At 36.0% G+C, this 14,691-nt stretch overlaps 2 protein-coding genes across 5 annotated transcripts; both read left to right on the forward strand.

The window, feature by feature from the left end:
* The first annotated feature begins 207 nt into the window (after positions 1 to 207).
* LOC127258343 (uncharacterized protein At2g33490-like) lies at positions 208 to 5,706 on the forward strand. 4 transcript variants are annotated; one of them, XM_051285145.1, is made up of 10 exons: positions 208 to 642; positions 1,192 to 1,264; positions 1,654 to 1,728; positions 2,366 to 2,427; positions 2,507 to 2,575; positions 2,662 to 2,690; positions 2,770 to 2,977; positions 3,080 to 3,310; positions 4,003 to 4,987; positions 5,174 to 5,701. In XM_051285145.1, exons 1-10 carry the CDS (start codon positions 529 to 531, stop codon positions 5,191 to 5,193), a joined length of 1,866 nt encoding a protein of 621 aa, XP_051141102.1. In that variant the 5' UTR covers positions 208 to 528; the 3' UTR covers positions 5,194 to 5,701. The 4 variants fall into 4 exon arrangements, with proteins under 4 accessions (XP_051141102.1, XP_051141103.1, XP_051141105.1 ...); XM_051285146.1 differs by having other exon boundaries at positions 5,183 to 5,700; XM_051285148.1 differs by having other exon boundaries at positions 446 to 642; positions 3,083 to 3,310; positions 5,174 to 5,697.
* A 3,445-nt stretch (positions 5,707 to 9,151) lies between these two features.
* Positions 9,152 to 9,856, forward strand: LOC127258501 (zinc finger protein 2). The gene has a single exon (XM_051285351.1). It carries the CDS (start codon positions 9,174 to 9,176, stop codon positions 9,609 to 9,611), a length of 438 nt encoding a protein of 145 aa, XP_051141308.1. The 5' UTR covers positions 9,152 to 9,173; the 3' UTR covers positions 9,612 to 9,856.
* Positions 9,857 to 14,691: the final 4,835 nt, after the last annotated feature.

Consider the following 14,691-nt stretch of genomic DNA (forward strand, 5'->3'; position numbering starts at 1 on the left):
ATTAACTTTTACTTAAATTATAAACATACCGTATAATTATTTTATACAAAATTAAAAAAAAATATCGAAACCTTTTAAACACATATCCTAATCAATAAAATACAAAAACCGGAAGTGCCCGTTTGAAAATGGAACACAGGCAGTATCATATATGGACAGAGGGAAGTAATAATAATTATAACACAGTCCGACCGGATCGGACCGGGCTGGGTAAGGCGTAACCCAGCGACGCCTGACGAGACGAGACGAGACGACTAGTTTCTACTGCCTGTGCCTGTTCTTCTCAATTGCGGCGCATACCAGAATTTTGTTCCCATCTTTCTCTCTCTCTCTCTCTCTCTGGGTTTTTTCCTCTCCCTCCGTCCCGTCCCCTCCCGCCTTGTAATTTTGCCTGCCTGCCTGCTTGCCCTTCTGCCTCTCGCTGATGCGGTTTGATTTGATTTGATTTCATTTGATTTGTCCTTCTTTTCCAAGTCTCACGGGGCTGCACTGCAACTGCAACTTCCGGAAGTTCTTATTACTCCAGAGATGAAATCTCCGTTCGGGAAGCTCAAAAAGATCGGCCTTAACAAGGGCGACCATAAGGAAACTTTGGATCACCCAATTCCGCTGCATATTGATGCCTTAACTCAAGCAGCAAAGGTGGATCTTTTCCTTCAATACTTACTTGTTTTTCACCCACTTTGTTTCTGCTTTTGACTTTCGCTTTACTTTCTACTGCATCCCAATGTATTATTGTTATTCTTACAACCGCAATACTTGAATTGACCGCCTAATTTCGATGCAAATGTTGACGCTCTACTTCACAAAACTGCCATATTTCCATGCCAATTGCGTATTGGAACAAATTAACACTTGTGTAATTGATTATTGTCGGAGTTGAAATTACACAATTCCAGCCAAATGTTAATTTCCTGCCCTTAGAAGCTCAAGTTTCGATATATTTTAGGTAATTGAACTAAACTTTTTTGTTAGGTTGTATAATCAAATATGTAGATTGAGCTGTACAAGCCAACATCCGAAGCTATCATGTTGTTCTATTCATTTCTCTTTTCATACCAAGGCTGCCACCCAAACGTTGCCTGTTAGAAACTCAGGGTGTTTATTTTGAGGAACCATCCTGACAGCCTACTCAATACCATATTGATCTTCTTTGTTCTCGCCTTCTAATTCGGATGAATTCTCTTGCAGGATATGAGAGACATGAGAACCTGTTATGATAGCTTGCTATCAGCTGCTGCTGCCACAGCAAACAGCGCATATGGTACTTATCTGATATGATAATGTATGTGGAATAGAGTTTTTGATCGAGAAGCTTGTTCTCAAGTATGAATTATTGACATGTTGCCAATGTTTGTCCCTTAGGTGGCTCTCATGGATTTAAAAACATGGTTTTTCCTTCTAAACTTACTCTGTTCAGCTAGCGACCTTCTAATTATCTACCACACTTTTTGAAATGTTCCGAATGTTAAATTTCAGCTGCTTCTTACTCAGTTATTCCCATTGTGACTATAAATTATTTACATGATTGGGCACACATGCGTCTTGCTTTAATAACTTAACATACTCTATGCTATAATGCATAATATATTGCTTTATTTTTCATTCTAAAAGATATACAATTTACCATTGGCATTATATTTCTCCTATCAGAGTTTTCAGAGTCTTTGTTGGAGATGGGGAACTGTCTACTGGAAAAAACTATCATGCATGATGATGGAGAAAGTGGTAAGTCAGCATCATCTGCTAATAGAAACTAAACTGGTCACTGAAGATAATGCGATATAATATTGTGGATATCATGTGTCTCTGTGTTTTTTATGCTAATACATGAAGCCCAGTGAACCCACCTTATAGCAGTTTGAGTTTTGAATATTATACTTATTGAGTTAATTTGTCTAGAGATGATGCTTAATCAATGATGAGTACCTACTTTTGCCAACTAAGGGTGTGTTCTTATATCAAACTTTACAAAATTTCTTCTTTATCATCAAATTTTTTTTTCCCCCAAAAAATCAAATCAAAACACTTATTTTTTATTTTTTATATTATACTAAAAATCAGTTTTACATTCAAAACATCACATTAGTACTTATTTATATCGCATCATACAACTATTCAAATTCAAATTTTTTACAATTTAAATTTCAAACCAAAATCCAAACCACCCTAAATGAACTTTCTCATAGAAATGGATGCTGAACTCTAGTTGTTCCATAATTTTGTTTCGAATCATGAACCTAAAACAACACATCGCATTATATCATTGTGATCCAATACTGATCAAGCTAAATAGAGTTGGCTTGTTGTGCCAAACACATTATTGGCGACTCTTAACCTACGCTTTTCCTGTAATTGTATGCAGGTGGAACATTATCAATGCTGGGAAGAGTGCAGCTTGAACTTCAGAAACTTGTTGATAGCTATGTTAGTAATTGTTTTGTCTACCATTTGTAGTTACTTTTCTATTGAACTTGGTGATAGCTTTCTATTATCTGATGTACAGCGATCCCAAATTGTCATGACAATTACGAACCCATCAGAGTCGCTTCTTAGTGAACTACGAAAAGTGGAGGTTTGAGTAATTATTTGTAGTATGTATTGTTTTCTTTTAAGCTGTACAATTTGAATGTTGCTCACAAATTGGTTTCTATATTGCAGGAGATGAAATTACAATGTGATGAAAAAAGGTATATGTTTTTTCTTAATTGAAACAGGACATTTTCTCTTGTTTTACAGATGATGACAAACTGCATGCATTGTATACAGAGAAACATTTGAATACATGTCGGAACAATTTAGAGAAAAAGGGAAGTCAAAACATGGAAAAGGGGAGAGTTTCACCTCACAGAAATTGCAGGTTGTTCGTGAAGAATATGATGAGGTCGCAAGGCTCTGTATTTTTCGTGTAGAATCACTGAAGCAAGGGCAAAGCCGGAGCCTGTTAACACAGGCTGCTCGTCACCATGCTGCACAGGTTTTTCTTGGATTCTAAACATTTCAAGCTGATAATTCCATAATCTATTTCTGAAGTATTATCAGTAATTTGTGGTTATATTATTTATTTATTTTTTCAAAGCAGCTAAACTTTTTCCGGAAAGGTCTTCAATCTCTTGAAGCAGTTGAACCTCACATTAAGAATGTTGCAGAAAAGCAACATATTGATTATGATCTTTGTGAACCAAATGAAGGACAGGAAGGTGATGAAGGGAATAGTTTCAAGAGCAATGATGATGGAGAATTAAGTTTTGATTATAGACAAAATAAGCTCGAGCCAGATAATACTTATGCTATGAGGAACTCAATGGAGGTGAGTTTTGCTTTGCTAGGCATCAAAATTGGTTATTACATCTGTTTTTATTCTACCTATTAAACTGCCAGCACTTTATTGTTGTAATGTGACTCTCCAATGTAGTGGTGGCTATTGTCTTTCAGGGCTGATTGTTAAAGCGTTTGATAGTAGGGATTATGAGTGATATGGTAACTTAATTTATGAATGTGCTTGCAGTTCAGTGTGGTTGGGTATACCCTTATTCTTCATCTTAGACCTATCATTATAGTTCTAGCACTTCCCAATTAAGTTTCCATTTCAACATTAGGGCTTCTTTTTGGAACATTGAATGGCTTATTTATGCATTAGTATTCACAGTTCATTTTATGCACAATGAAATAGCACTGAATTCCAATTAAATAATTTATGGTTGTGTGTGTTATGTGTAAAGTTTCGATAATGTCTAAAAGTATATATCTACACTCCATTCTTATGTGAATAATGTCTGTTATAAATACACATACACGGATGGTTATTATACTCGATAATTTATTTGGCTAACATCTTTAATTGATAAATTTGAATGCTTAATTTGATCATGTCAATTGTTTGTACTTTTGGTGAGCTATTGCCCAGATATCACCTTCTTATTTCCACTATGAAGTTCAATGCGTTGACCAATGAAGAACTGGTGCCAGTTATTATGATTTTCTGTTTAATGTAATATACAGATGGATCCTCAAATACTCAGTCAACAACGCCGAGCAGGTAGTCATTCTGCTCCAATCTTCGCAGAGAAGTTTGATCCAGCTGACAGAAATAGGGAAGTGCGAAGTGCTGTGCCTAAACTTAATACGCATGTCCTGCCCACTCCAGCTGATGCAAAGAGTTCAATGGCAAGTAGTTCAACACCCCTTGCAAATACTGCAGTGCCGGTTGGGAGCTCAAAAAATCTGTGGCACTCGTCGCCACTGGACATTGGGAAGCAAAAAAAGTTGATGGATGACCATTTATTATCCGCACGCAGCTCTTCAAAATCTCAAACAGTGCTGGAAGAGAGCAACAATGATAAACACTTGTTCCCACTGCCACGTCCTCTTACTGAGGGAGCTCCTCTCCCACAGTATGATACACACAGTGGATTTGAATCTAAGAAAATCAAGAGGCAAGCCTTTTCTGGTCCATTAGTTAGCAAATCATTATCGAGCAAGCAGTTGTTGCCTACTAGTGGACCCATTAGCTCTTCTGAACCACCTCAGGCAGTTTCTGGATTGCTTTCTCATGCATCTGGTCCTCCTCAGGCTCCTTCAGTTCTTAATGTGCCTCACAGCGTTTCCCCTCCCCCTGTTTCTTCACCTAAAATTAGTGAGCTTCATGAGCTCCCAAGGCCACCTGAATCATTTAGTGCTAAACCTGTACGTGCTACCCTTGGACACTCTGCCCCTCTGGTCAACAGAATCCAAGAGGTGTCTCCAACGAAGAGGAATAATGTTCTAAGACAATCAAAAGAAGGGTCTCCACTCCCACTTCCACAGTTGACAGTCTCTCGAAGTTTTTCCATACCCTCTAGAAGTCAGAGGGAAATGGTTTCACATTCATCAGAGAAACTATTGGAACCTTCTCAAGCTGTGCAGAATAATACAGAAGTTGCTTCCCCTCCGCTAACACCTCTTACCCTGTCAAACATGAAGTCACCGATATCTGGACAGATTAGAGGTATAAGTAGCAATGGCATGTAGTGACATAATTATCTCTCAAATAGTTTTTTTTTTTTTATTTACTTTAGTGTGTGTAATCTATTCCAGATGATTACATCGCGTCTTTGTAGTTTGCGTTGCATAAATTTTTTGAGAATTTAAGTTGGCAGCAGTAGTATCTTACAAATTAAGTTATGAGCTTCAGTGGTTGCAGGTAGCAGCTGAATGAATACACTCGTGGAATGAATATTTACAGCATTCTTTCAGGATTTGGTGGGATCTCAGTTTCTTGCTGGTGGTAAATGCCTCCCGTCTGTTCATACTATATATATATATATGTTTTATGACAGTTTCCGTATATCTTTGTATTTTCTTCAAATGCGGCCTCTGGTTGATGGTGATGATGATGATATATATAAGCTTCTTGAAGTTCTAACAGAGAAATTCATGGAAATTTTGAGGTTATGATATTTGTTGTTGTAGGGTGGGAGAGATAATTGTAGATGATGGACTGGTTATTTGTTTGGATGAAATATGATATTAGCTTAGTTGTTTGTTGGATGAAATGTGGTATTAGTATTTGTTTTAGTTTCCGGGTGGCATTAGGCGTAGTTTGATCAGATTGTATTTATGAATTTTAGAGATCACATATGCACGTTTGTGAGAGTGGATTGGGTCAATTAGGGCAATGATAATTAAGAAAGAAAGTGGTGGCTGGTTGATGCTACTGGACGGGGCTGACTAGCGAGGTAGTTGTGGATAAAGAATACATTCTTTTGAGAATAATCATAATACTACTTTGTGAGGATTTTGATTGTAAGGGGCGAGCTTCACTTTACAAGGAATCTTTGATTAAAGCTTTAGCTTAACTAAGGGATGGGATGGGATGGGATGCGATGAGATTCAATCCAAAATTTCAATATCCCATTAAATTAAATTAGGTCTGAGAATGATCTACTTTATTTACTCTATTGTCGTTATTGTTATTATTATTATGGCAATTGAATGAATGAGTGAAATGTGTGAATAAATAAGGCAGTGTGATTCATAGAGGTATAATGCATATGTCTGCAATGAAGTGATGAGGTGTGAAAAAGAGTAGTAGAAAAAGAAAGGATGGGAGGGACCACACACTCACACACAAACAAACAGAGAGGGAGAAAGACTGCTTTGTTATTATAAACTTTGCCATTTTAGTGATGTGATGAGTTATGATTGCTGCTCCTACTACTACTATTCAAACTAGCTTATTATAAAGCCTTTTCACATGGACTAGGAGGGAGGGCAATCAGTAAATTATTAGTGATTGATAAATAATTCATATGCATTGAGAGTGGAGAGAGAGAGAGAGGGATAAATAATTCATATGCATTGAGAGAGAGAGAGAGACAGAGATGGACGCATATCTCAGTGACAAGTGTGACACAGTCACAATCATAATCATATAATAGACATGTTTGCTTGTTTATTAATGGGAGGGTGGGGGTGTTCATTGATTGCAATTTGCAATTTGTATTGAGAGTAGAGGGGAGTAGGAAGGCAAAAGTAGTAAAATGTGAGAAGGAAGAAGATGATGCAAATGCAGTTTTGGTGGAAGCAGGAGTGGTGAATCTTGTGGGTTTGGTGCTGTGTATTATTCCTATATGTATCCCTCTGATTGGACACTGCAGCCATCTCTGTCTCTATCTCCATCTCCATCTCATCTATTTGTCTAGTCTGTCTCTCTTTCTCTCTCTCTCTCTCTCTCTCTCTCTCTCTCTCTATATATATATATATATATATCAAAATTCTGATATTACACGTCTTCTTCTTCCATCTCAATATCTCAATCTTCCAGTCCCGTGCATATAGATATAGAAAGATAGATAGATAGATATAGTGGTTGCAGCTTACACACGGATGTCCGCCCCATGCTCCCCATGTCTTGTCAAATTCAGAAACTTTATCTCTACTTACTCTCTATTCTGCTCGATGCTTTGCTTGCTACTCATTACAATTCACACAGTCGCTATCGCCCCGCCCTCCCCCCTCCATTTATTACTATTTTAATTTGTTGATACTGCCAAGCAAAGTGTTCCATGCATGCATGTACGTACCGCACCTCTCTCTCTCTCTCTCTACAGAAATGAACAAATAATAGTAAGCTAGCTAGCAGCTATATCTATTATTATTACTCCCTTCGTTCCATGTACCGTGTCTGCTATACTGTAGACGAGGTATTTTAGAACGCGGTATTTTAGAAGGAGTGTAATTAGTAGATAATTAAGAATGTATTAGTAAAAATAATTATCCTATAATATAAATAATTATAAATTAAGATTAAGATAACTAATTAGTTTTATTAAAAAATTTTAAAAAATAAATTAAAAAGTTTAAAATGAGATTAAAGTGTATAATGATTTTAAAAAAAAGGAAGAGGACATGGTATCTGGGACGAAGAGAGTATTATTTACATATATAACGGGCGCACGCACACACAAGTTTTTTCTTTCGCACACAGAGTTCTCTCTCATATATATATATATATATACATATAATTGATTGGCCGTACAGGCGTCCGTTCCTATGAATGGAGGCAGCTAGATTAATAATTTAAGTTTACTGCATGCATACATATACATATATATATATATATATTATGATTAGTAGTAGTAGTAGTAGTAGGTTATATATTAGTTGTTGTTGCAGTTGAGACTTCAGGAGGCCACTAATTGGATTGAGATGTGAGTTTGAAATGATAATTGTATCCTTACTTAATTATAGGTAACAAGTTAATTTAATAATAACCTGATTCCCGAATTAGGAGAAGCAAGTAATTAATTAATGGGAGTTCGAAAGCAAACCCTATACACAAGAAGCCAAACATTACCAATAAGTACTAAGTAGTAGTGTGTGTGTGTGTGAGCCAAAGACGCATTCTAACTCACTCCCCCCACTGCAGTTTATTGTGGGAGAAATAAGGACATGAACATCCATACACCATACCATACCATACATGCATTCATTCATTGATATATATACACATATATATTATGAGTAGTGCTTGGTGGGTGGCAGCCAAGCTCGCTCATGCATCACTTAACCAATTTTGCTATCTTCCTCCACCCACTTTTATTTCTCTCTACGGCATCCACATTATTATTTGATTAATTAATATATATATATATATATGTGTGTGTGTGTGTGTGTGGGTATTATTTATTTGCATCATTCATCCTTCATCATTCATTTCAAGAATATATGATATATGTATATATATTAAAGAATATGCATGAATAGATGTAGGAGTAGTAGTAGGAGTAGGAGTGTGTGTGAAGTTGAAGTTAATATTAATTAAATTCAAAATGATGGATGAATTGAATGAGATGTGGCAACTTCGGTACCAGGAATGACTGAGGAGGGAGGAATTATAATGATGAGGAAAGGAATGGTTTGATTATATATATATATATATGCATATTAGAAGCAGCAGCAGCAATCGATGTGAACTATTCATGACATGACAGACGGGCGGAAAGAGACAAAATAAAGTAACAAACTAATAATAATAATAATAATAATAATAATAATATTTATTAATTATGTATGTATGTAAATCCACATGATGAATAAATAAATAAATATATTAAAATAAACCACGTACTGTACTGGTAATCGTAATCGTAATCGTACTGGTACAGCTCCTACCACTACTACTGCTACTACTACTACTCACTCCCCTCCAGGCTCCATCCCTAGCTCTTGATATGTATATAATAATAGTGTGTATGTGTATGTATAGATGATTGCTATTGCCATTGGCAGCCAGATTCAAGTACTGATGCGTCCCTCCATTTCCATCCATCTTTGATACACTTGCACTTATATGTATGTGAGTGAGTGAGTGAGTTTGTAAGCAGTGCAGCAGCCACCCCTGCTCTCTCTTCTCCTCTCCATTCCTCTTTCCTCTTTGCTCTGCACTAACACCAACACTATAACACTAACATTACTGTCGTCTACTATCTATCTATATATCTGAATCTAGCATATATATATATATATATATATCCCATCACCAATTAATAATCTGCTGCTCATGCTCATGCTCATGCTCATGCTGATCCATATGTAACGACGTTTCAATTCCTTATATATCCTCCACCCACCAAGAGTAGAAACACAACAAAAGTAGATAACCCTAGCTAGCTAGGTAGCTTGTTGAACTAATGGGAGACCCCACCATGTACGATTTCCTCAAGCTAAATGCTGCTGCTAATTCATCGAGCAAAGTCGTGATGAATCCTCCTCCTGCAGTGGCAGCTAGTCCTAGTCCTCGCCTCTTCTCGTGCCTCTACTGCAATCGCAAGTTCTGCACCTCCCAAGCCTTAGGGGGCCACCAGAATGCCCACAAGCGCGAAAGAGCCGCCACTCGAACCACCACTACGCCTCACCATCCTAATAATTCAATGATGGCCGCTGCTCCTCCTCCTCCTCCCTACGGCGGCTATTGGTCCTCTCCATCAGCTCCTCATCATAGTTATTATACTAATAATAATAATAATAATGGAGGACAACCTGCTGCTGCGGCGGCGGCGCCTTTGGTAGATATTCACCACGAGGCCGATAACGACAATGGAAAGCTTGACCTCTCGCTTCGGTTGTGATTTATATTTATATTGATATGTATATGTATATGTATATGCATGGATGGATGGATTGGTCTAGAAAGAAAGAAAAAAGGAAAGAAAGAAGGTGCGTGGTGCATGGAAGGGTGGGTCAGAGTCAGACGCGCCATCGATAAAGGCTAATCTGTGACTACACTGTATGATCAGTATGTGCAGCTATCTATCTATCTATCTATCTATCTTCTTTAACAAACCGTTTAGTGATTAGTTCCCGACCTGACCTGACCTGACCTATGCTTTATCATTGTCATCATTATTTCTCATTTATTATTATTATGATTATTGTTGTTGCTGCTGCTGTGCTCCTCCCTGCCTCCCTCCCGCTGATGATCATGTCATCTTTATATAATAATAATGATCAGAAAAATGAGATGATATGTTGAAAAAACTCAAGCATAAGTTAATTAATTAATTAATTAATTTTAATTAATGGAGCAGGCAACATCATCCATATATATATATATATATATTTATATGTGTGAATGCGATGGAATGGGAAGGATCGTTGTAGTTAATTAATAATGCGGATATGGGGGTGGATCTGCGCGCTTCTAATGATTGATTATTATATATAGATGGTACGGGACGGGGAGTCACGTTGTTTTTCTAATTATTACTCTATTCGTGTTCCTATTTTTTATTTTCGTCTGTTCTACATAATTTGTTTCTTTTTTTTAAAATTAATTATACACTTTAATCATATTTTAAAATTTAAAATTTAATTTTTTTAATTTTAATTAAACTATTTAATTATTTTAATATTAATTTATAATTATTTTTACTGAATAATAATTATTTTTACTTATATATTTGTTAATTACTTATTAATTATACTTTATCTAAATTCTAATACACCCATATTACGAGCAATTATTACTATTATTATTGTTATTAGAACAGTAAAATACCGTTTTTTTTTTTTTTTTTTTGTTTCTCTTTCGTTATTCATATATGTGATAATTTTAATTTCTATATTATTAAAATGATAATTTTGATTTATTTCATTCTTGATAGTTGTAGTCTTTTGATTTTTAAAATGACAATTTTGATATTTTATCAATTAATATAATATAGATTTAGTATTTAACTATCATTTTTAAGAAAAAAAAAATCAATAGATATACTAGCTGTATGCATTATAATTAATACAAATAGATTATCTTTAAAAATTGTTTTACAAAAATTATTATCCTTACTGTATTTATTAACAAATTATGTATATGCTCCTATATTTAATATCATATTCCTATCCACAAATATATATTTTATTTTTTCTATGTCAATAATCAATTAAGACAAACAACTAGCTAGCAACTACATTATTTTAACCTAATCATTTTTACATCGAGTGTCTAAATTTGTTTTTTTTTTTTAAAAAAAACTTGTTTGACAAAAAATATTTGTTTGGGAATATTTGAAAAAACTAATAATATAAATTAATTTCGGATAAAAATTATAGATTATCTCTGTCAAAAAAATAGACTAGTAACTTTTAAAGATGAATTTTAATATTGTGTGCAATTTTTTAGTTAGGATTTTTAATAAAAAATAAAAAATTTATATTTTTATGCTATAGAAATAGTAATAATTATATTTTTTATTTTTTTTATTAAAACAATCATTAAGGACTAAAATTAAATTAATTTAACAAATAAAAGACCCAAATTGTTATTTAAATAATAGAGGGACTGAATTAAAACATTACTGAATAAAAGAGATAAAAAAATATATTTTACTTTTATTATTATATATTATTAATGAATAAGTATTTCTATGTCTCGAGAGAGAGGAGTATAGAGGAAAGACTATAATTGCAATGTATTCATCTAGTACACACATACACATTGTTATTTATCAAAGTTAAAATGAAAGCTCAAAGAATGGTCAAGACCTATTCAAAATAGCAGTGGAACATGAAAAGCTACGTGTTGTGGACAAATGGTGTAGGAAGTAAAAAAAATAAAAAATAAAGGGAGGCCCGATCAGCGATATGCTTCTTTTTTTTTCTTTTACTTCTTTGCTTTCTTTCTAGATTTCGATGTTCCTATTTTTCACCACTGCATTGTGTTATTTTTCCTACTTTTTGTTTCTTGACGATATTGAGCACAAGTTTTGGTTTGATGTTTGAAATTGGACCACCACTCTTGAAGCCCAAATGCATCGAGAAAAAGAATCCAGTTATGTAGCCAAGTGAAAGCTGGTCCGATCCCCCACCTTGATTAAGTTGTTGCGACAAACGATAAAGGGGAAATGTGGTATGTACAGCGGATGTAGCAAATAGATTCTATTTGTAGGAGATAAAATATCGATTAAATTGACATTGGTATGTATAAAAACAAAAATAAACTATATAGAGAAAAAAGGCTATGTATTTGTTCTTGATGGTTGAATAGAGTGAGGATGAATGAGTGTGTGTTCACCGAGGAAATCGATACAGCTCAATTGTAATCCAAATCTGTTCACCATGAAGAGTGAAAAAGCCTGCGTTGGGACCCTCCAAATGTAGGTCTTGTGCGACCGAACTGGGTTATTAATTTTATCTGTTGTTTTTTTTCTTTTTTTCTTAGAGAGTCTTCGTGCAGTTTGCTCGTCTTATGAACTGCCTGTGTAAATCTGTTTGCGTCCGTGTTTGTGCGGTTTGATCATTGATGTTGTTATTTGCTTGCCGTAACAGATTTAATCGAATTTGGGACCAACAATTGGTATCAAGCAGACTTCTCAACGCACTGAGGAGTGATCCATAGCCATGGCAGTAAAGAAAGAAAGCTTGATCACAAGACCTTCATAACTTGATGAAGAAAATGAGCCCAACGAATCTCTACAAAAAGGTCATGGTGGAAATAGAGTGGTCGAAGTTGCGGCATTCACTATGCAAGGTGATCAGAAAATTGTAAAGCATCTGAATGGTGATAAAATAGCGATGAATTATGAAGAGTTGATCGAAAACTATGAAATGGTGATTGCGGAGCATAAAATACTCATTTCTAAGTATGAGAATCTCAAGGTGTGTGTTGGTCATTTGAAAAGAAAAAATAAAACAGTGCTTAAAGTCAATGAGAATTTTACCGAAATGAACGATGAACTTGCAGCAGAAAATGAAAGATTGTCTTGGAAATTAGATGAACAACAGAAAATTATTAGAGTGCTAGAGGAGGAAAAAGAAAAATTAAGAAAATCATCGTTTGACGAAGGGGAAACAAAAGCTCGATGAAGTACTTAATTTTGGGAAACCCCATGGCAATTTTAGTGGGATATGATATGTCCACGGTGCTGGAACATCTCGAACCACATTCATCAGCAATGGAATGCTCACAGATTCTCCCTCACAGGGTAATTACAAAAATTCGAGTGTGAATTCGAAAGAGTCTGACAAGAGGAAAAATGTCAATAGACTGTTCAGACAGAAAATGAATTGTGTGTACTAAAAATTTCTAGAACATTATGCTATAAAGTGTGATCGAATTGTGAAGGATTTATTGCTTGGAAGGAGGATCCACTGGCCCTAAAAATATCTGAAGAACATGATAGTAATGAGATTGGAATGAAGACTTTAAATGACAAATAGAATTTCTAATGGCTTTGTGCACGCAGAACATTGGAATGGAGTCAGTAAATGTTAACTTCTTGTTGCTGTGAGAAATTCAACAAAATAAGGTAAAATCCGAAAATAGATTTCGAACTTGATGAATTGTGCCTAAGATTATGAATATGTAAACACCAGATAAGATAGTACTAAGGTCAAGTAACGAAAAAAGGAAAAGGAAGAAGTAATATAAAAAAAAAAGTCTAGGAGTTCTATTCTTGAGAGAGTGTGTGTTTTCTTCTCTCTACATCCGCCTATTTACAAGTTCGCCAACATCGGTTTCAGACGATTTGATTCGGTTACCGGATCATGGAGTAATCACTTGGCAGTTGGACCTAAACCTTCAACCACCGAAAATTGGCCACTTCAAAATGTTAGTGCCGCTCATTGGTTTTCGGACACACTGGCCGAATAGTCTTCAACCCCCGACTTTGTCACCCAATGGCCCAACAAAAAGAACTACGCAGTCCGTTGACCCACCAGATCCGCATCAAATCGACAAGACATTCGGGCACTCATTTTCCACCTTTTGAGCTCATGGGCCGAAATCCTAATTTTAGAAAAACCTAATGTCAGTCATTATCAAGTCTTCTCATTCTCTACAAGTTCTGCTTTGCTCCTCAAGTAAATCTTTTCTCCTTTGTAGGATCTCCTAACCAAATCCCACTTGTGCTTTCTGAAATCCTTGCAAATTGAACAATGGAGATGACATCAATCATCCCGTTTAACGGATCCGACCCCTATTTTGCTCTGAACGCATCTCTGGCCATCACTTTGGTAGTGTGGCCGTTAATTGCCACCGTGGAAGGTGGAGCTTCTACCCTAAAGTTCCTTCAGCATAACCGTTGCCTTGCCATTCACGACAGAGCTTTTAACCCCAGACAGCTCTGGGATGGGATCAAAACCAACCTATTGGATCCCAAAGACGAGTTCTGCACATGGTACGAGAGGATAGAGAAAACCTTCGGACAACAATGGCAGCAACAAGGACTGGATAAAGCTAGTCTGATGTCTACCCAAACCTTCAATATCCAAGATACCACATCCTGAGGATGACTACATTATGGGACACCGAAGTTAACGCCTTCCTCCTGCCATCGGAACCCATTGGCCCGACCCTACTCGATGTATCGATGATAGCTCATCTCCCAATAGTACAAGAAGACCCCATAGTCGGAATGCTGGAAGGCTTGGAGCTAGAGACCGACCACCCTAGATGGAACATCAAGGTCATGCTGAACAATAAGGTGGTGGCTTGGGGACTGTACGTCAAAATGCATTGTGGTGCCAAAGACACCCTAGTGACCGACGAAGAGCATGTCGTTTTCCTCTTGTACTGGTTCTGTAGGTATATCTCTTTTTCCCTTTCTAAAGTTACCAACTTGATAATAACTTATCATATGCGGGCCCTATAGGTACATTATCTGGCCGTCCTCAAAATCCATTACCTATAGCCACATTGACATTGCCATCCAT

Source organism: Andrographis paniculata, unplaced genomic scaffold (assembly GCF_009805555.1).
Source record: "Andrographis paniculata isolate CXL003 unplaced genomic scaffold, ASM980555v1 Contig59END, whole genome shotgun sequence".
NCBI lineage: Eukaryota > Viridiplantae > Streptophyta > Magnoliopsida > Lamiales > Acanthaceae > Andrographis > Andrographis paniculata.